Raw genomic sequence first — 21,516 nt, forward strand, 5'->3', positions numbered from 1 at the left:
TAATTATATTTTTAATTCTATATAATTTTTTCTCTTTCCATGTTAGTACTTTAAATTATTTAACACATTTATTCAAGTAATATATGTAGCACACTCTATAATTTAATATGATTAGATCGTCCAATAAGAGCTAAACTTTGTTATAAACATTTTAATTTTTTAATACTGAAACAATTCTTTTTTTCATTTCAATTTTTATAAATAACATAATTTGTGTGTTTTTTCCTGCTATTCTTATTTGTATTAGTCTCGTAATCATATATACCGCCAATATTTAAATCACTAGAGGGCGTCGATCATATAATTTGTGTACCAGCATTACTGTCAATAAGCATCTATATCTTTCCTTGCCAAGTTAACCTCTTTTTATAAGGATATTTTTCTGAAGAATGATTAGAAAAACTCTATTATATTACAGTGTGATCTGTATTTGTTAAAAATGAATTAAATTGTTTGCATTTTTTTCATTTCTCAAATGTATACGTATGACTCAATTTCTTTTGAAGCCATCGTATTTTTAATTCCGGACAAAGTTGCTCCGAATAAAGTTTTATATACTTTGTTTTTTCATTGTCTTTAAATTTAACATTGAAGGAATTGAAAGAGTTGATTTTATTCTCTGCTAAGAAGAATCAAATAAATATAAATCACTATTAGTTATTATCGTATACTGTATATATTTCCTGTATATTGAGTATATACAAGTATATATATGTAAGTCGTGACATATTATAAATACATAATGTTTAATTTAATTTGTGTCTAATAATGAGACAAATATTTTTCAGTTACCTTTTCTCTCTCTGTATTTCTTGTGAAAATAAAACATATTAATCGAAATGGATAATATTTGGGAATCTAGGGATAAGACTATCAGAAAAGAAATACTTAAAAAAGGCATTTGTTTAAACAAACCAACAGAACGTTGTGAATGCCAGATTGTAATACAAGATATAAATGTCACTGGAATGAATATTACTGATTTAAAAAATCAACTTCATACAGAAATTCTCGATGATATAGAAAAGACAATAACGATAGGAGATGCAAACTCTGAAATCGATAGAAAAATTGAAAGGGGAATACAGTATATGATGGTAGCAGAAGAAAGTTTGTTTACCATATGTATATCTGATTTTTCTAAAAAAGGAAAAATTATTGTTACCTTTATTGTAATGCTGAAGTATTTCAAACCTTTTAAAGCAATTTGGAATTGGACTCCAGAAGAAAAATATGAGATTGCTTTGAAATATAAAGAAGTTGGTGTAAAATTATTTCAAGAATCAAGACACATAGATGCATTTTATAAATTTAGCAAAGCTTGCAAAATTTTAATAACTCTAGAACCAATACTTGATTTAGAATTGGATAAATCATTAGAAAATAATATTAATGCATTGAGGATAACTTTATACAACAATTTAGCTGGATGTCACATACTTAATCAGAATTATGAATACGTAATTCAATTATGTAACATAATTTTAGATAAAGATAAAAATAACATTAAAGCATTGTATAGACGTGGTGTAGCTTACGGTAAATTAAGAAACTTTGAAAATGCTGTCTCAGATTTTGAAAAACTTATTACATTAAAGCCTCTTAATATTGCCGCACAGCAACAATTTGTAATTTATAATCGAAAACTACAAGAAGCAAATGAGAAGTGTAAAGATATGGTAAAGAGAATGTTTAGAACTTAAGCGTCGAGTATTATTTAAATTATGCGATTAAAATTGTTTACAGATAATACACAAGATAAATATAGTTATTTTATAAATAGAAAAATACGTATTTATTTTGCCCATAACAATTTTACACCATATTTGACGCATTTGTATTATTTATATAGTTTCCAACAATTCTCTACCTACATTTGTTACTCAATAGTTAAATTTTATATACATGGATACACTTGAAATTTATTTTATGTTGTATTAATACAGTATTGGTACAAAAAGATTTAAAGGATAAATAATTGAGTGTTTAATATAATATAATTGTAATGTGAATTCCTTCTATTGTTTTGAAAATATTTTATTGTTAGTATGAAAGCGTTTAATAAGTGAAATTATTTCAAAAACTCTATTCACACAAAATGAAAATGATACATTCAATACACGCAATTTCTTGAACGTGTAATAAATGAAATAATTTATTGTAAACTTAAACAGTTCGAATTAGTTATTTTCTTATACTGTAAAAATGCTATTGCAAATATATTAAGCTTACAACGTTGACGATCATATCAAATGGCATAAACAGAAATGTCAGCATTAATATGCAATCTCAACTTAATTCATATAATTTACACATTAATATTGGATTTCTCCATATGAATTACAATATTTTACATTAAAATTATGTACATAAGAAGAACTTTAAGCAATTTTTTCTTTTCAAATAAATGTTATTGCAAATCTCCATGTATATGATACGGGCAACTTCAATGGCACCTTTTACAATAATCCACGAAAAATAACTTTACTGTTTGATCAATATCAATGAATAGTTATGTTCAGTTGAAATATTTTAACTACTATTACAATATAATCTAAATTTGATAACATTAATCAACACTAAATAAATAGACAATTCGTGTCTATTCATATTTGCATCTTCTTTTTTCCAGATGAAATATTTACAGAGGATTATTAGAGTTTTTTTTTCAAAGATTGAACCACAATACATAAAGCAACATATTAAACAAAGTTATACGAATTATAATTCAATGCAAATTTAAATGTTATTGTTGGCAAGTGGAAATTACTAAATTACTTATAATCTCCTATTGAATTAGTTTTATAATTCATTGTACGTCACACACTGTATATGTAATAGAGAACATAACAATAGCAAAAACTATTAATGTTGCCAAAACCACTACAATTGTTCTTCTTGTTTGTAAAACATCATGGTTTTATAATTTTGTATAAATTACTGTTTGTATTGTAATAAATTCTGTTGTTAATATATTAATATCAAATTTTATGCTGTAGCTGTCATAAGAATACTAATTATATAAAATAAAATTAGTTCAACTCATGCATCATGTTTTAATTATATCTAAACAAACACGAAAAAACGCTTGAAAATTAAAATTGTTTACTATACCAAATATATAAAATTAAATATAAAATACATTAATATTTATCTGGCAAGATAACTAAATTTTGATACATGCATACGATGAGTTTTATTATCCACAATTACTCAATGAATATTTGTTATAGTGACGTCTATAGGATTGAAAACTATTTCTTGAGACTTTTCCATAATATACAAAATTTATAAATATTTCGAAAATCAAAAATAATGCTTTCTTATAATATTTGTTTGTTGAAGAATTAGAAAAAAAAAGATAAAGATAATTTAAACGACATTAGATATAATACAGAATATAACATTAGACATTTCACAAAAAATGATCACAGGTATCGTTTTACTGCTTCTTTTCATACGAGCAATCTTGGAAATAAAGTCTATCATATACAATACATAATTTTTATCAATATTAATACCACATTGGCAACAATATTTATCTTATAATTAAATTAGATAATACAATCTTACAGAACATATAGACTCTCTCTGCAGATTATTATTCTGTCGAGTTAACATAGTCGCATGTTACATCAATATGGCATGTATATCTCAGTTGCGTTTGTATAGTTGGATAACACATCTCTTAAAGTTTTTGAACATACAAAATACAAAATAATACCATCAATTAAAAATATTATAAGATTCCCACATAGTCTTCTTATTTTGGATCATGAATGTCACATTTATAATATAGTTAATAAAATTTTATGTAACTGGATTTTTAACATAACATATTATTATTAACAAGGAAAAAAAAGAAGAGAATTCATGATCCCATTAGAATTCAAGGGGCTTGAACATTATATAGAATCAGTAGTTAATGATAACAATTTGTGTTATTTATATTGTATTCGATAAAAAAATAAGTAGAGTACATTATTAAGTTTCTGGCACAAACATAATGCGAACTAATTACACCAAATTTGTGGCAATAAAAAATTGTAAAAGTTTTTCCAAAAATTGATATTCTAATTATAAAAATTATAAAAAATATTTGTCAATGTATTATAATTTATGACTATGACATTATTATTTATAAATATAAGACCTGTTTAAGTCTATAACAATACAATAGTAATAATCATAGACAATGTTAATAGCCGGAATTTTCAATGATCTAACACTGATATTGTTAGATCATTATGTACATATGTACATTCTCATTCGCTTCAATTTAATCAATCCAAATTATAAACATATTTCATCATTAAAAAAAGGAAAATTTCTTATGGCTTTACGTATAAATGAAAATATATTAGAAAATTTTGTTATGCCACTTATTGGTGTTAATTTACTGACGTATGCTTTTATGCATCTAAAATATCCAAAAATGGAGGGAATGATCATTATGATATTTTTGGTTTGCCATTGGCAGTGCTAGTGACGTTCATTGTCGTGTTTGTTGCCAATTCAGCGGCCTGCGCCACCACTGCTACAGAAATTGACTTCTTCACAATTTGTTGATAAAGTACTTTCATGAACTAAAGGAAAAGAAAAATAAGTATGAAATTAACCATAAGTCAAAGTAATTACTATTAATACGTAGATTATTATACAAGCAAAATTTTATATTATGCATTTAACTGACAAAAAGCAAGATCATAATTATGGAAATAATATCTATATATATAAGGATTATATATTTATAGACCTTATTATAGACAATTCTCAAAGAGCATACCTTTTAAAAGTGTCATCCTGTTAGCACTCAATTTAAAGGAATATTATAGGAGAAAAGAAACCAAAACTTATAATTAAGCTAAGAGAATTATTTTTGCAAACGAATATACGTTGAAAAACAAACAAGAAAATTGATAATGAAATTAAAACTAAAGCACAAGCAATAATAATTAATGATTGGTAAAATTTATTTATGCAAACTTAATTTGAATAAAAGACAAATGATGAATATATAAAAAAGAAATGAAGCGTGGGATCAGATATAGCGATGTTTATAGAGATAGGCATGTGTAAATTTATAAGTAGGTATTGCAATCAAAGTTATAATAATAGGAAGGATCAGATATCTTATTTTATAAGTAAGATGAGCGCATAGCCAGGCCTGTTAAAATAAAAAATGGTGCGTATTAATGAGGATAACGCGCGGAAATTACGATTAATACACATGTAATGTGTGTTTTTACGTGTAAGTATGTATATATATCTGTATATGCTTGTGCTTATTGCATTATATACAATATTTAAAATAGGCTTTAAAAATTTGAATAATTTTCCCGTGCGTTAGTTATCTCAATACAAATTATTATTATAACAAAGTTTCAAATTCAGATTTGTGATAAATTAACTACTTCTATTTTTTAGATGTATTACAAGTCAATGATTAATGAATTGTATAATCTTTCTATGTGATCATATGTAATTTTATGAATAGTAACATAATCTCTTTTGATAGAAGTTAAAAATTTCACTTTTTTTGAGATTAGATCTAAGACCCGAAATAGTAAGTAAATAATATGAAGACTTACGTTTTCCCATATAGCATTTGCTAGTTCATCTATTCGCGTACCCATTTCGTGTAATTCTCCGCTGTACCTACAATGATTTAATATTAAGACATATTTAGATAAAAGGTTATAATACGACATACTTGCGAATATAAGAGAAAATATGAAATTTAACATACTTTACATATGCCCAAAAAACGAATGTAAGTAATGCAATGCCCAAAATTATGTTGCATGTATTCGCTATACCGTATAAACCAACTAGTCCAAATATACCAGATAAAATATACATAGTGACAGCTATCACGAGGAACACTGCTGGAGTTCGTGCTGCTTTGAAAATGTTTTTACTTTCATTGTGCGCTTTGAACTGAAGATAAGCTTCATCCATATCCTAGAATAATATAGATACAAAACTGATCTTTTATGACAAATTTTCATTTAAAGAATAATTTTTTCGCAACTAAATATTATATAATATATAAACCAGCATCATATAGTGCAGTGAGAGAGAGAAAGAGTAAGACTAGTAAAAGCGGGTACCTAGGATAAAAATTTCAACTGTTAAAAAGTATTACAAGTACCTTAATTAATTTTTCCATATACATTTGACTAAATTCATCTCCACCCATTTTTCGTTTATTTTGGAAGTGATGTATAGCACTGTCCATGCACCGCTGATGTTCTGCATCTAAGAGAGCAGTAGCCAAAAATGGTTTGATTCCTCCACAAACATTTTCCATCGACTGTAAATATACATCTTTTGCCTCTGCTACGGCTGACAGATTATTAGCTTCGGCTGTAGCCTGAAAAAGAAGTAACAATTCAATAAAGAGGTCAATTAAAAAAAATATTATTAAGATAATTTAAATAATTACAAAAGATACAAATATATATATACTTTAGTTCTAAATTATTGATTATACTTACAACAAGCATACTTTTTGGTTCCGGTAATTCATCCCCTTTATAAATTTTGATATAACTCTTGAAATATTCAAGCAGATCTCTGGCTTTTACAACTTGACCATCAATCTTTTTGGTGACCAAATTTTCTGGTGCTAGTATCATTGGAATAAGAACTTTTAATTGTTCTTTGAACTCTGATTCAATTTCTGATAGTCTACCATCAAATTTAGGATTTGTAGCGATTTTTAAACCTGGATGAGGCATAAGAAAGCAAGATATATCCGAAAAGCAAGACTTAATGTGCTTTCTTAAGCTTTGTAATTCTGGATGTTGCTTATTAGATATTTCTAATCTTCTTTGCAATACTTTCTGTCCTCCTTTTGCGCCATAATCAGCTTCATACGGGTAACACCAATCTCTTACTAGAAACTGCAAACTTTGAAAGGGCGTACTTCCTGATTTTTCCAAAGCTAGTCTACCATATTCGGTGAAAAGTTGTAAATGTTGAAGATGGTCTTCTTGGATATTCTGTGACAAATTGTAAATTTGTACAGAAGACAACATCGTACTTAACGCGAAGACTGTAGCACAATCCCTGACAGTTGACTGACTATCAAAAGCACCTTGCGTATCCATTAGTATTATAGCAACTCTTTCTCCACTGGGTAAAGTAGCAGGAAAAACTTGCGACCACATTAATATTCCTGTAGTATCTCTTTCAGAACCTCCTCTCCACGAGAATCCTTTTAGAGGCTCATCGTCTTTACCCAACCAAGAATCAGAACTTTTTCCCTTACTGTACTATTATGTTTGCGTATTTTGAAAAAGCAGTGCATATACAAGTTATTCCATTTCCATCCACGAAACGAAGCATAAACATGGAACAAAAAGAGAGCATTTTTAAGGAAAATTTGCATAAAACAATTTTATAACAATGTAAATAAATGAATACGAATATATACGTTAGAATAATATATATCATTAAATATGTTAGTACCTTATCGTTCATATAACGAAGAAAAAAGTCGAGTAGAAAACTTTTGCCTTTCCTGAATGCACCTGCCACGGACACGACCACAACACTTCTATCTTTTATATTATCGTGAAGTAGAATTTTGGACAACGCCTCTTCGTCTAACTCAAATGTATGGTCAGGCTGTGCAAGTACCACTTGTACCGGATATCCAAAATCTGTTGTATCTTCATTTTGATTGTTCATAGATACTGTCTCTATGCGTTCTCTCTTTCCCAAGTAATCTATATCATACAAGAAGAGGTATTAGAAAATTTATATGAAACTATAGATGATGATAATTACAAAACAAGTTACAAATATTTCATATTTAATGATCTATCATTAAATATTAGGAAATAAATATAATTTAGTTTTATTCTTATTTATTACATATAGGCTGCATCAATGCAGCAGTGTCTACAAAGAAATATCGTAGTTCCAATAAGCAGTATTTCCAAATGAAATGTGACTATCATAAAATTTAAAATTTCTATTAGTATTAACCTTTGTCAATCGATCGTAAATCTGTTATATTCCATAAAAGACAAAGGGAAATATACATAACATGTATACGTAAATGAATAATATTATGCCAAGTCATTTGAGAAAAACATGGCGCGATAGTAGAAAAGGAAAGGTAAGAATAAAACAAAGGTGAGAACAGAAATAAAGCTCATCGTCAGAATTTGTAGTATATAATTTGTACTCGTGCATTTTTCAAGTTGCATAAAACGAACGTAAGATATTTTAACCGTAAATATACGGAGAGATCTAGGAAAAAGATTTTGCAAAGCACGCGCGCTTTGCTTTATTCATATCGTAAGTATTCCGTAATTAAACTTTTGCGCGAATAAAGGTACAGTAAGAGGACGAAAACTATGCAATTACATACAGTTATTTATTTTCTATGATAACGCAGTTAGGAAGTATGTATAATTTTATACCAGGGAGAAATTAAAAGTGGTGCAAAAAGATGTAATAACGAATTCATCTTGGAATTTTACGTAATTACATGTGTGATATGTATACGTTTATAAATAAAACAATATCATAATAATATAATAATCGTTCGATCACACGATATGTAATGTTAACGTTAACATAATTTTACTTTGTAATCGACTGTTATATCAATTCCCGTTAAGATGAAAATAACATTGATCGTTCTAACGAATTATGCTCATAATTACGTAATGTTACATTTTTCATTTGTCAAGATGAAGAAAAAACTCACCAATTTTATCCATTGTCTGGAACTCCCGTGGTACAGGATTCACGTTCTCATCGAGAGTCGTCATCGAAGTTTTTCCGCCTGAAAAAAATGTAGTTTTGAAAGATCTCTTAATTAGGAAGTTGACATTTTTCGGTAGAAAAAATGGATTTAGTCGAAACGTCGATCCGGACAAATGGCAAGAATAATGTATTAAGAAAAGAAGAGTTTAGCTATCTAAACCAAAGACCTCTTTCCAAAAAGAACTGTCGAAGAAACGTTGAAAACCTTTAATAGAGTCAAATTCCTCGATAGGTCGTTTATCGTTGAGTCGAGTTCGAGTTTTGTTCGTTTCCTCATGTTCCTTTCTATCTTTTGCGACAATTGGAAGACGCGAAGATGAGGAGTATCCTAGATCGGAGGCAGGAGATTGATTGACTTTTGTTCTGGGTGGTCTCTTTGGTTCCCTCGATCTCAATCTCGAAATGTCGTCGGGCCGTTTCCGGCTCGACGGAACGTGTTTCTTCTCGCTCATATTTCTTCCGGGTTTACATTCGGCGAAGGAGGAGAACAAAAATCGCGATTAGAAAAAGGTGGTGCACGAAGGGTGCACGAACGGCGCAAGAACGGTGCACGTACGATCGCGCACTAACAAGTCGTGCACTGTCAAGTCGCGCACTAACAAGTCGCACGAATAAAGACCAGAAATATCTCGGTGAGCAGTGGTGGAGAAGACCGTACCTCCAAGCTGCTGCGAGTAGCGCGGACATCGAGTTTCGGGATTTGGCAGCATCCCACAGTTGCCGGGTTGTGAAAATCCAACAAGATTTTATACAAATTTCCATACAAGTGCATCTTATACTTGCTGTTTTTGCTCTTTCGATATTCTACGATATTTTTATGTATATCGAAAATATTTGTACCAAGAATACGGATATTATTATAACGGCTTAGTGTATATAGAATGTGAGAAAAGGAAAAAAAAATAGTAGAATAAGCGTAGGATTATTTGGCGGATTGGCATCGTTTCATAGTCGATAAATAGAAGAAAAATCTCGTTAACTCTCGGTCGCAGTGTTACAAGCTCGTGCTTGAATTCGCGATTAGCAAACGACTATTGAACGCATACAAGTATGATTCGTTTTCAAAAGATTTTCCTTTTTTTTATTATTAACCAGATTGTTAACGCGATATTTGTCAAAATCTAAAGCGGAAAAAGTGTTTTATTTCTAGTCGAAAAATCGAGATTATATTGACAATTATTCATGAAGCTTAATTAGATGCGATTAAAATGAAAGAAAACACATTTTCACATTGTCATTCTTAACCTTTGGACATACTCTTGATCTGTGGACTTTTATATTGTGTCAGTTTTTTACGTACGATATACGACTAACTGACGTTACATGGTTCTTTCAAACTAATTATAAAGAATGAAAAAGAAAAACTATTTGAAAGGACACCGATCATAGACAAAAAGTGCCATTTAAAACAGGTTATACAGAAATTGAAATCTTTTTAGATAGGCTGGAAGAGTCAGCTATAATCAGCGAGCAACGATCATGAGCCCGTGACAAGCAAGCGATATTACGATGCGATATTACGATGCGATATTACGATGCGATATTACGATGCAATCTTATGACCCGTTTTCCATGCTCGTATTTACAATATTTGAGTAAGTAAGCTGACGTTTCCTCTCTTTTTTCGTTTCCTTTTTCTTTTTTTTACGACCAAGCTGGGAACGTTCTTCCAGTTAAGATTTTGATATCCCCTTTGGGCATCTCCGGAGTCGTTAATCTTCAAACTACAAAACTATTCGCCATTGAGTTTATATATACTTTCGACCATAAAGAATTATAACGTAATCGCGGTTCTTAAAGTTCTCGAACAAAAATAAATTCTCCACTTTTGTATCATTGAAAAAAAGGGTTTCCATAGAAAGTCGAGATCTCATCTCTAGCGAAAAGAGTCAGGAAATGCAATTCAACTCGACCGATTATAATCGGTCTTCCGATCGCGTCAGATATGTTTTATCGCCGACGACGAGTAAAATGTCAACACGTGCCTTAGAAACAGACGTCACTTTTTCTACTCTCGCTTCGCTTATTCGTAATTATATGCAATATATCCCACCTACTAGGGAAGAGTTCTGAGAGCCGACACAAATTCTGACGCAAATATTTATACGAAGCAAATGTATTTGATAGGACGCATATCCTATGTTGATTCATTATTTGCATACTACATTCGGTCTACACTTATTATAACTCTATCGAAACGTTCATTAATTCGGTTGAACATTCAGCAAAATGTCATTAAAACGAAATTCATGGCTGATTGCGCTATTTTGCGTGATGATTCGATGAAAGGAAGAAAAAGGAAAGAAAGAAAAGATCATAACGCCGCGTTAGAACAGGATTGCGAGATTTACGAGAGAATGGCAAAAATATGGTTGTCTCCAAAATATTGGTGCAAGCAGAATTTAGAGAGGAGATTGCATAGACGGTGCTCGCATCTACAAAACGCATCCGCACGGGTACATAACGGTGCTCGTTTTTATTTTACGATGTGGCTTTTTGGTCCTATGCTTTAGAACTTTGAACGGATGAAATATTGGCGTGCATTTCTGCTGAAAATTTCTTCATAAATTCGTTGGGATATTTCGCAAAAATCGATACTACTTGCGATTAACAGTTTCAAAATGACATCGATAGAATGCCTAGGGCAACTTCAATATACAAACGCATGAAAGTCGTCCTTTTTAATCGACTCGCTGAACTGCTAATTACCGTCGTTATATTGATTAGCTTCGAATTCATTTGATTGAATAGTACAAGCTTAATTACCAAGGAAATATGCCAGAATCGAATGGGATTGTATCGTTGTTGCCAATATTGCAGCACCGACGAGACAAATTTATTATATTAGATCATTTTTGCATTTTAGATGCGCAATCACAGCCATGAATCGAAGAAGATCCATTATGCTCTAATTATAGTACATACTATAATGAATTTACATAAGGCTACATTTTTTCGTCGAGTTATTATTTTTTTTTCATCTTTTTTTTTTTTTTTTTTTTTTGATTAGGTGATTTTTCCTTAGATGCGTACATTTAACGTGTCACAAGATGTAAGAAATCCTTTATTATTCCGATTCGATAAAAAACTATGTTCATACATACGACGTCGAGTCTAATAACGTATTTCTGCATGAAACTGAGGCAATATTTGAGATTACTATTACAATATTGCATTCGAAAAGGTATTATTTTTCAATTACTCGAAATTAGTCTCTAATACCGTCTGTTCGCATAGCAATGATAGAAAAGAGAAATTTGTCGTACGGCTGTAGCTCGATACGCTGTAGACATGTATTGTTGGCTATTGTTTTCTCTTTTCTACTTTTTCTCTTTCCCAACAACGCGACAGAGTACGAGTAACAATAAACTATCGAGAAACGAAGTCGACTCGTTTTCACTCGATACACAACGCGTAACGCTAGCGACACACTATTCAATAAAACACACGCCACGTGTACGATCAAAATAGGTATGCCAATATGCGAGTCTCATTTCCTATACGAAATACGGATACGTATGTATGTACGACATACATATATATATATAGGTAGTATGTTTGGTTGTACTTTCGACCGGTCGTGTTCCATCGGCTTTGAAACCGCGATCGCCCTTCTCCACCCTTCTCTCATTGTCGCGGCTTTCGTTTAATTTCAAACGATATAACCCTCGCGAACCTACCTCTGATAATTTGGCGTTAGCGTTCCGCAACTGAACTATACTCGCAATGCGGATATTGCTTCTTTCTTTTCTCTCTTGTGTGCGAATATAATAAATATAATAAATATAATAGTAGAAAAATAATCAAAATACAATAGCACGTAACAAACTTGATTTATATAGAAAATAGAGTCGAAGAAAGTTCAATGCTACTTTTTTTTAATTAAATCCTACATGCGTTAATCTGACATTTATATAGAAAAGCAGAGATAAATATTTTCATTTCCGAAGATTGGATATTTTTATGTAGATATTTGTCCGTCTTTCTCTCTCGTTTTATTTTTCTTTTCGAAATATGTAATGTATTTCAGGACGCAGGAATAAAAAGAATTCCTTTGAATATTTTTTTAATCTTTTGACTGTGTGTTGGTAGTGAAACGAAATATTAAAACCGACCATTTGAAATCGTCCTTTGAAAAATTCCGCCTCGTATCGTGTTGAACGGCGAATAATATGACGCGAACGAGATTCTATATTCGCATGATTAATTACAACAGTATTCAATGTTTGCAGGAACGTTATTACCAACTGAATATGGCCTTCAATACCGAAATAACCAGTTTTCCTCGAATCCTGACGGTTCGTTTTGAAATAAAAACGAAATCCAATCGTCGATATTCACGAGGTCTCATTGGAAAAATTGTCTCGAAAATGTGTGCTGGAAATTATTGTTAGTTGTTATGTAAACGCATCGAAGAAAACGACTTTCATGAAGTAATCGTTTTTAAGTATGTATTTATAATTTCAAAGATAACGATCGAAAACATGTTTTTAAGTGACGTTACGCAAAATAATACAATTTTTTATTGAAATGATTAGAACAAGAGAGTGAAACAAAAAGAAACGCCTCCGAGTTTAGGAGGCAGTAATAAACAAAATAAATGTTCTTTGAGCTCGACGCACGTATGCATATTGCATATATACATAGGTAAAAAGTTTAAACACGCTAAAGAATTCGCTGAGTAATCGAAGAAAAGACCTTGTAGACTTGAGCGACTGTAAAACAGTTCAAAGCTCCCTCGCGAAGACGTAATAGTCACGATCTTGGTTACGTGGGGGCAGCACTTACTAGTCATGGATATGAGATATGTTATTTCCTTAACCCATACATACACAAATCTTCGTTCACTTCTCGCATTCTTACGTGCGAGTCGAGCTACGAGATCTCTATTTTTACACCTCGTTATGTCAACGATTACGAAGAACATGAAATTCTACACTAAGGAAGTTGTATGATATAAAAGTAAAGATCGTATCTTATAAAAACACGTTATAACCTCTAAAAAAAACCAAACACCTTATTTATTACAAATGTATCCTTCGATTATTTCCTATCGTTCATTTCTATTAAGTTTCTATATCTTCTTAGATTTGTCAATTAATTCGAATGATACGAGATTTCTCGAAAGAAACGAAAAACCAATACGTAGATTTTCGAAGAATGACGAGTGAGATGAAAACGTATCGATGTATTAGAATCGAATCGAAAGAACAAAGACTACGACGTTTGTCGTTGTCGTCATCGTCTTCATCACTGTTGAATTCTTTTATAAGAACTTTTATAAAGATACAAAATAGTAAAGAATGATGCAATGCACGAAACGAGTAAACATCTTACCACTGAAATGACAAAATGTCAAAAAGCCACGGTCAAAACAGTTATGGCACGGATTACATTTGCTAACCGCCTAGATGCACGCGTTCTGTTCGTTTTTTCGTTGTTCGTCCCTTTCTTAATCTCGTACGTTCAAATAATAGCTTAACGTTGTCGAATAACCTCAAGAAATACGGATAATACTTACCAACATACGAGAGCCCGTAATTGCCAGTCTGTTTACGTTGTTCAGTAGCTGCCATGTTGAAATACGAATGCCGTCATTTCCGTTGTCGCGTGCGCCTGCCTCACCGCTAGCTCCAACGATAACAGCGTATTCGAATCAAATTCGGTTGGCCGACAGTCGATTATTATTCGATCTACAAACGCAAAAAAACAGATTAAACACATTCTTAATTACTAAAAGGTCCTCCTAAGAAGAGATATAGGATAATTAAAGATAAGAACAAACAATTTAATAATCGTGGTTAGCATCGAAAACGTATGTCAAACCGTTGAGCATGTTTTTATCTGTATATAATATATTTTAGATATATATTATTTATAGAAAGTAAACTTTATTTTAATTTTGGAAATAATGATACAACACACGACAAATAGAAAACTGGCGAAAATACAAGGAAAATAAAAGAAAAGGGATTTCGAATGCGAGCTCTTACGTAGATGGAATTTGAAACAAGAAGAAAAAAAAAACAATGGAAGACGAAAGAAACATCAAAATTGGCGCGCGCGGTCGTTCTCGATAGAGTTCGTCGTCGATCGTGCGAGGTCGGTGTCTCGTAGGAGTTTCGGTGGAGAAGCGCGCGCGGCACTACTTTCGCCGGCGTACGCGATTCGAGGTCGGTGGTGGCACGGTTGCAGATCCCCCATGGTGGATGCTGTACCGCGGCGGTGCATCGTTTCGTGCGCGAATTTTACACTCGCAAAACGAGGGAAAACCATTGCAAAAGCAAGTGTTTTAACGAATAAACAGATCCCACGAATCGGAGATACGAGAAAAGACGAGACGAAAGGATAAAAAAGAATCGCTTTCGAAATAAGTAATAAAAGTCGGTGTCTCGCGATCGAATGACAGGGTGGATAGACCGAATCTTGAGGCGGGTTCGCGCGTTTGTCTTGACGCGACTCCCCTTCGATGGTAAACAATCGTAAGCGAGTATTGGCGTATTAAAAAGAGGAGAATAAACGCTCTATCCTCGTCGTCCTCGTCGTCGTCGTCGACGTCGTCGTCGTCGTCGCCGTCGTCGTCGTCGTCGTCGTTGCTGTCGCCTTCGTCGTCGTCGTCGTCGTCGTCGTCGTCGTCGCCGTCGTCGTCGTCGTCGTCGTCGTCGTCGTCATCGTCGTTTTCGTCGTTGTCGTCGTCGAAATCTTTGCAAGCGATCTAACGGGGCGCGTTTCTGTCGCGCGCATCCTTTTTCGACATAGCGTATCGTAACTAAACCGAGTGAGTTCTGTGACGTCACGCGCGTTCACCACGAGTCACGAGTTCGCGCGCGCGGCAAGTGCATCGCGGCAAGTGCCTCCTCTCACTCTCTATTTTCCTCTCCGTTTCCCTCCCTCTTGATCTGCCTGTTTATCCATCCATCTCTTTCCCCCTCGTTGATTCGGTCGGTCGGTCGGTCGGTCCGCGTCCGCGTCCGCTTTCTCTCTTGGGGAAGTCCCTTCGAATCCCCCACGGAAACGGCCTTGAAGCAGCGTCCTTGGGAGCGGCCTTGGGAACGGCCTTGGAAGACGCGCACGTTGTCGCGCGCGCTCTTCTAACGTTAACTTACTCGACTCACACCTTTATCATCGTCGTCGTCGCTGCTGCCACCGCCACCACCACCACCACCACCACCGTCATCATCGGTCATCGCAGTCGCTACCATCATCGTCTTCGACAACGATCGGATACTTCCAGCTAAATTATGACGTAAAGAAAAGAACAAGACGACGCTCGGTTCGATTTATCGGCCCTCGGAATGTGCTCTTCCTTCGAATCCTACGCCGACACGCTTTTCCCTTGGTGAGTATTATCGCTTTCGTTACTCTTTTGTAAAGCGCGTGCGCCAATCTAAATAGGAACCTGCAAAAAATAGCACCCCGAGCGCTTTTCTACAACGGCATGTCGCTCTCTCTCTCTCTCTCTCTCTCTCTCCCCCTCGGTTTATCTCTCGGTTTTTCTCTTTATTTGTCTGTCCCTCTCTTACACCTCCGACAGGGGTCGGTTTGTGTAATTACGATGACGTCTGGAGCCACTCCGCGAGCTCAAAAGCGGAGATGCCAAATGCCGCGACTAATGGACTCTCCTTGCCAAAGAACGCAGCCAGCTGCGATATCAATTTATTGCTCGAAACTTTAGCGTAGATATTACAGCAAGATTCTAGAAATGTCTTCGTTTCTTCGACCTTTTCTTTCTTTACTTTCGTCAGAGAGAGTTTATCTTCTCGCGTTGTTTCCACACCCTCTTATCCGTCGTATTCGTTGGAAACTTTTTTCTTTCGAAAAGCGAAGCTATTAAATAAGTGGAAAAACGTGGGCGATAACGACTCGAATGACACGTACCGCGTGCCACCGACGAGAATAGGACGCTCTATTTTTACGAATAGCGCGCGTCGTCGTCTTACGGCTCGGCTTCTAACGCAACGAACGCGTTCCCGATATTCGTTACTTCCAATCTTTCTTCGTTTTTCCTTATTTTTTCTTCCTTTAAAGCGTCTTTCTTTCACCATTTTCTTCTTTTATTCTTAGTTAACAATATTCCCTAGCCATGTGGTATATCACCGTTCAAGTTTCGTTTACTTTTCAAATCCGAATGTTCGCCAATTTCGACATTTCGATTATAATACGAAAAGCAGAAACTCTGGATCCTTCGAGTCTTTTCTACAGCTTTTTAAACGACGTTGTAAAAATGTTTTAAAGATTCGTGTGTAGAAGGACAGGATGTACTACGATAAATAAACAGGTTCGAAGACGATGGCTTTGCAACCGACGGTCAAATTTAGACGATTAGCCTTTGGATGACAGAAATATGTTTCTACTCTGTTCTGTGAGTGACGGTACTCGGTCGCACGTGGTTCCTAGTAGTAGAAACGAGACGACGAGCTATTGACACGAGCTATTGGTTAACGTTGACGTCCGATTTACCGTGCTTTTATTTCCTGCTTACTTTTATTGTTTTACTCGTTCTATTCTTTATTATACCAAATAATCGATGACTTCCCACTTGTATCGTACAATACTTAAACGAATTATTCGGACATCCAGAAAATGCTTTGGCACTTTGCTCGTTCCTTTATTTCTATCTATTATTTAAACGGTACAATAGGAATTTGCCCCAGGATGGTCCTCCTCTCTAGGAAAATACTTCCGACATTATGGTTTATACGTATGTACATAGATTATTTTTGGCAGCATGATTTTGAGATGGAACGATATATCGATGAGACATTCGAACGAGTAGAAAGTTTTCCAACAAGAATTTCAATTTTGTTAGATATCTTATACATATAATTATGATACTGGAGAGTAAAATTATAATTGGAAATATTTATCGTTAAACTTCTTTATCGATCCTCGAGAGAATATTCATTTCCAATGAATTATAAGTTAACTTACCGCATCTTCCATTCATTGATTCTACTTCGCAGTTGAGCAAGAGAATTATTCGTATATAATATTCCTACCGAAGCGAACAAGATTTTTTCCCCAATTTTATGAAAGATAATTTATGATTAATTGTGGTGTATCATATGCATAAATTATAGAAAACTAATTCTACCGAAACAAATGAAAAAGAGAAACAACGTATAAACCGCGCAATTGGATGCTGGCTTTGTATGTATATTTATTTAACAATTAATTTTACATGTCATGAAGTCATAGAATATATTCTTATCTTATGTTTTATTTCTGAATTTTCTGTTATATAGTACTGTATTTGAAAAGCTCTAATTGTATATGGGATTACCGATGTATCATCTGAGACAGTCATGCCAAGAGCGAAATTATCAGTTTGTCATTTCTATGGATTCTATTTCTTTTAACGTAGAACACGATTTATTTTATCCGTGTAAAATATCGTCGAATATCTTCGAATATCGTCGAATATCGTCGAATATCGTGACGCACTAGATTGGGAGAGAAGGAAAGAGAAAATGACACGGCAGCTGTGTCTTACTAAAAATAGCAAGGATAGTTTTGCGAAGATTCATTTTTAAAGTGTGTTGCATGTATAAACGTTTTGTACGGTACGCGTATTCAGCATAGCGATACGCGACTCGTTCGTTCTATCGATTGATTTTAGCAGATATTTGAATTCGTGCGAGTGGTTGGAGCAAAGGACCGTGACCGATCGCGCGGTATGGTAACTGTATTGAATGTGCAAATCCGTCGTCGTAGTAAACGCTCTACGAGCTCGATTGTTTCTGGGAAATTTCTATTAACACGAATCGACGCAAACGCAAACGCAAACGCGAGCGTAAACGTAAACGCAAACGCAAACGCAAACGCAAACGCAAACGTTCTATAATTTTACGTCGATAATCGTTTCCTCGGATTTCAATCGAACCGATATGATGACTCGCGTAGAAAACGAGCCGCTTATAGACTCGTCTATATTATACAAATATTTTAGAAAACGAATTGATAAAAGAAGATTTTGCGCCAGACTTTTGATATAGATAGATAAATGGGTGGGTAGCCAAAGGATTTAATCTATCAATTTGCATCTGCAAAGATGACAAATTTAGCGCGTTTGTTTCTTCGCGCGATTCGAACACAAGGAACGCAGCGTATCGCTTTATCTGATTTTTCAGGATTATTTTCGACGCCATTGCTGTGACGCGTCGATAAACGCGTAATTAGTATAAAAGGTTGTACGATTTTCGTAAACGATTTGTTAGGCGCGAGCGTGTTCGCGAATGCGTAATCACGTACCGATTATCGATAACATTTCTGATACGATCGATCGTTAATAACGTTTCTATTATAAATGAACGGACTTGGACTGTGTGGACTGCCAATGGTTCCTGTGTGCTATTGCGTTATAGCTTTTGATAATTAATCGATCGGGAATTTGTAGCTACAAAAAATTGCGTAACAACGCATCTTGCGTTATGCATTTGATGATACTTATTTAGGTATATCGAATTTTTAATCAGAGAATACATTTTTTCGTGGTATAAGACGACGACGAAGACAATTGATAATACTTTCACTAGCTATCGGGAGTTTTGATAATTATGAATTATTCGGCGCGCAAAGCCAAATGTAGAGCGGACACGCCGCGAGATAAATTTACGATCCTTTTTAGGCATCAAACCTGGCATGTAGGAAAAGTTTGGCTGTTAGCCAGAACGAAGAACGCGAGAGCACGAGAGAGAGAGAGAGAGAGAGAGTGAGAGAAAGAGAGAGAGGGAGGGAGAAAGAAAACGTCAGGGTAAAACGTTAACACGTGTGCTTCAATGCAAACACGAAGACGAACGAGTGACCGGCATTACAAGATATTTAATTTAAGTTTCGCGCTGTTATATTTCACTCGGCGTTGATGGAATTGCGATTGTTCTCTCGATATTCCGCGCCCACTTTTTTTCACATCCACGCTGAGCTGTGATTTAAGCTGGTCTTTCTATCAAAGACCTTTCAAAACACGTCCCGATTTCTTTCCTTTTTACCGTCAACCGTTAGCCAAACTTTTCTCTCCATTTTCTTTCCTTTTTCTTTTCTTTTTCCTTCCTTTTTCTTTCCTTTTTCTTTCCTTTCTCTTTCCTTTCTCCCCGACTCCTTCACCCTCCCTTCCTTTTTGTTCTTTCTTTTTTATTCTCTTTTCTCCTATTCTTCTTATCCTTTTTCTTCCTCTCAGCGTAGCTGACACGAGACGAGAAACGTCGCGCCGCGCTTTATATCTTACGAAGGACGATTACCAATCTGTCTCCTGCGAGTGAGGAAAATTACGTCCCATTCCGGAGGATGTCCAATTTTCTTGAGAGCTTCGTAAAGCTTAAACACGTATCTCTTTGCAAGGGTTGTATCTTGCCTTTTCACACCGGCCGATTGTCTCGCAAGACAGAAAAGGATAGAGTCATTAAAACCGTTGCGATACGAAAGGATATTTAAATAAGAAAAGAGCGTAATTTTATTCCTTTCTCTGTTCGTAATGCCTCCTCTTCTTTATATATAACTTGTCATTATTTTATAATATGAGTGTATGGAAACGTTTACCGGTTGAACTTTACATTCGTATATTTAGAGATCGAAACTCACGGACAATATAATGCACGATTGATTATATCGCAAGGATGGAAAAAAGAAAGAATGAAGGAATAACAACGTGTGTCGTCTATTACGCTCAGCAGTTGTTTGGTTTATTAAACGAACTCTCTCAGCATAAAGTAACGGCCCATTCATTACTAATACAATAATCCGCGGCGCTTTTCCACTTAGCCATTCGATGGTTAATGCATGGATATCGATTCTGTCGGTAGCTCCTGCTACGACGTATCGCCACGAGCATCCCCGCGAAAGAAGACTATTGTAAATAAGTTACACGACGCTATTTAGTTTATGCCGCTTGTTTTCTCCTCCATCGAATAATAAGTCATTCGTAAGGGAAGATATCCATTTCATTAATTTTAAGCGAATAAAAGAAATAATGTTAATCGATAAAACATTTCTCTCGCGAGTAGTTCCAAACGTATAGCTATGTTACTTTAATTAACGTAAAAGAGCGAGCAAAAAACTAATTATCTTACGTAGTTCGCACTTTAAGACGATCCTTTTAAATACTCCATTATTAAAATAGAATTATTTTAATGAGACCGTTTTCTGAACGAATGGCCATGAAACGACTGCGTTTTAGCGATAATGGAGCAAAAACGAAAGGATAATCGTTGTACGTGAGAAGTCAATGTTCGTGGCGTGCTAGCTCCTCGTAAGAAAAAGAATGCAAGAGTCTGGAAAGCTTTACGCACGGTAAACGATCCCCTTTGCGATCTTCCTTTTTTTATGCAAACGGTTCGTGCGCTTGCTCGATGCTTTACCCAAGTTTCTTTCAAACGACTACCAGTTGATCGATTCTTTCAAAGCTTTCTCTATTTTTTTTAATCTATTTTGCCGATTGTTTCTACGAGAAATATCTAACCAAAACTGTATCGTCAACATCTATATATAAGCTTGTCCTATAAGTTACTTCCTTTTTTTTTATGCGAATTCAATAGACGATATTTATTGTTTAAGGTGTTTATTAGCAACGTTCGGAATATAAACAATTTTCAATAAAAAACTTTCATACAGGACAATGACGCAGATGGATTTCTTTTGATGGACCTTCCTCTTTGAAATCTTCTGCTAGACTGACACGTTGTCATATAAACCAATTTTTTTTTATTGAATGTTGTTTACAAGGTTTTCCGTAGG

General features: G+C 34.2%; 2 protein-coding genes and 1 long non-coding RNA gene across 5 annotated transcripts; 2 read left to right on the top strand and 1 right to left on the bottom strand.

Moving 5' to 3' along the window:
- The first annotated feature begins 76 nt into the window (after window positions 1-76).
- LOC106793929 (peptidyl-prolyl cis-trans isomerase FKBP4-like) lies at window positions 77-3,041 on the top strand. The gene is made up of 2 exons (XM_014761235.1): window positions 77-714; window positions 789-3,041. Exon 2 carries the CDS (start codon window positions 840-842, stop codon window positions 1,701-1,703), a length of 864 nt encoding a protein of 287 aa, XP_014616721.1. The 5' UTR covers window positions 77-714; window positions 789-839; the 3' UTR covers window positions 1,704-3,041.
- On the bottom strand, window positions 1,783-16,102 carry LOC106793911 (atlastin). Of its 3 annotated transcripts, XM_014761219.1 has the most exons (9): window positions 15,652-16,102; window positions 14,309-14,480; window positions 8,729-8,806; window positions 7,477-7,736; window positions 6,501-7,280; window positions 6,155-6,376; window positions 5,750-5,964; window positions 5,592-5,658; window positions 1,783-4,586 (listed from the first exon to the last, which is right to left on the bottom strand). In XM_014761219.1, the coding sequence occupies exons 2-9, from the start codon at window positions 14,361-14,363 to the stop codon at window positions 4,452-4,454; spliced, it is 1,812 nt and encodes a 603-aa protein (XP_014616705.1). In that variant the 5' UTR covers window positions 14,364-14,480; window positions 15,652-16,102; the 3' UTR covers window positions 1,783-4,451. The 3 variants fall into 3 exon arrangements, with proteins under 3 accessions (XP_014616705.1, XP_014616690.1, XP_014616698.1); XM_014761204.1 differs by lacking the exons at window positions 14,309-14,480; window positions 15,652-16,102 and adding an exon at window positions 8,993-9,378; XM_014761212.1 differs by lacking the exons at window positions 1,783-4,586; window positions 14,309-14,480; window positions 15,652-16,102 and adding exons at window positions 4,958-5,167; window positions 8,993-9,378.
- On the top strand, window positions 9,423-13,785 carry LOC106793938. Its single transcript, XR_001382480.1, has 3 exons — window positions 9,423-9,835; window positions 10,227-10,382; window positions 13,020-13,785. It is a non-coding gene; the product is annotated as an uncharacterized LOC106793938 (long non-coding RNA).
- Window positions 16,103-21,516: the final 5,414 nt, after the last annotated feature.

This window comes from Polistes canadensis, unplaced genomic scaffold, assembly GCF_001313835.1.
Source record: "Polistes canadensis isolate GaletaPanama2010 unplaced genomic scaffold, ASM131383v1 scaffold_1, whole genome shotgun sequence".
Lineage (NCBI taxonomy): Eukaryota > Metazoa > Arthropoda > Insecta > Hymenoptera > Vespidae > Polistes > Polistes canadensis.

Excerpts from the sequence above, each read along its gene's own strand:
- LOC106793929 (XM_014761235.1), top strand. The coding sequence starts at position 840 with ATGGATAATATTTGGGAATCTAGGGATAAGACTATCAGAAAAGAAATA.
- LOC106793911 (XM_014761204.1), bottom strand. The coding sequence starts at position 9,239 with ATGAGCGAGAAGAAACACGTTCCGTCGAGCCGGAAACGGCCCGACGAC. Across the intron at positions 8,807-8,992 it reads GGAATTTGACTCTATTAAAG|GCGGAAAAACTTCGATGACG; the intron begins GTTTTCAACGTT and ends CATTTTTTTCAG. Across the intron at positions 5,965-6,154 it reads ATATGGAAAAATTAATTAAG|GATATGGATGAAGCTTATCT; the intron begins GTACTTGTAATA and ends ATATTATTCTAG.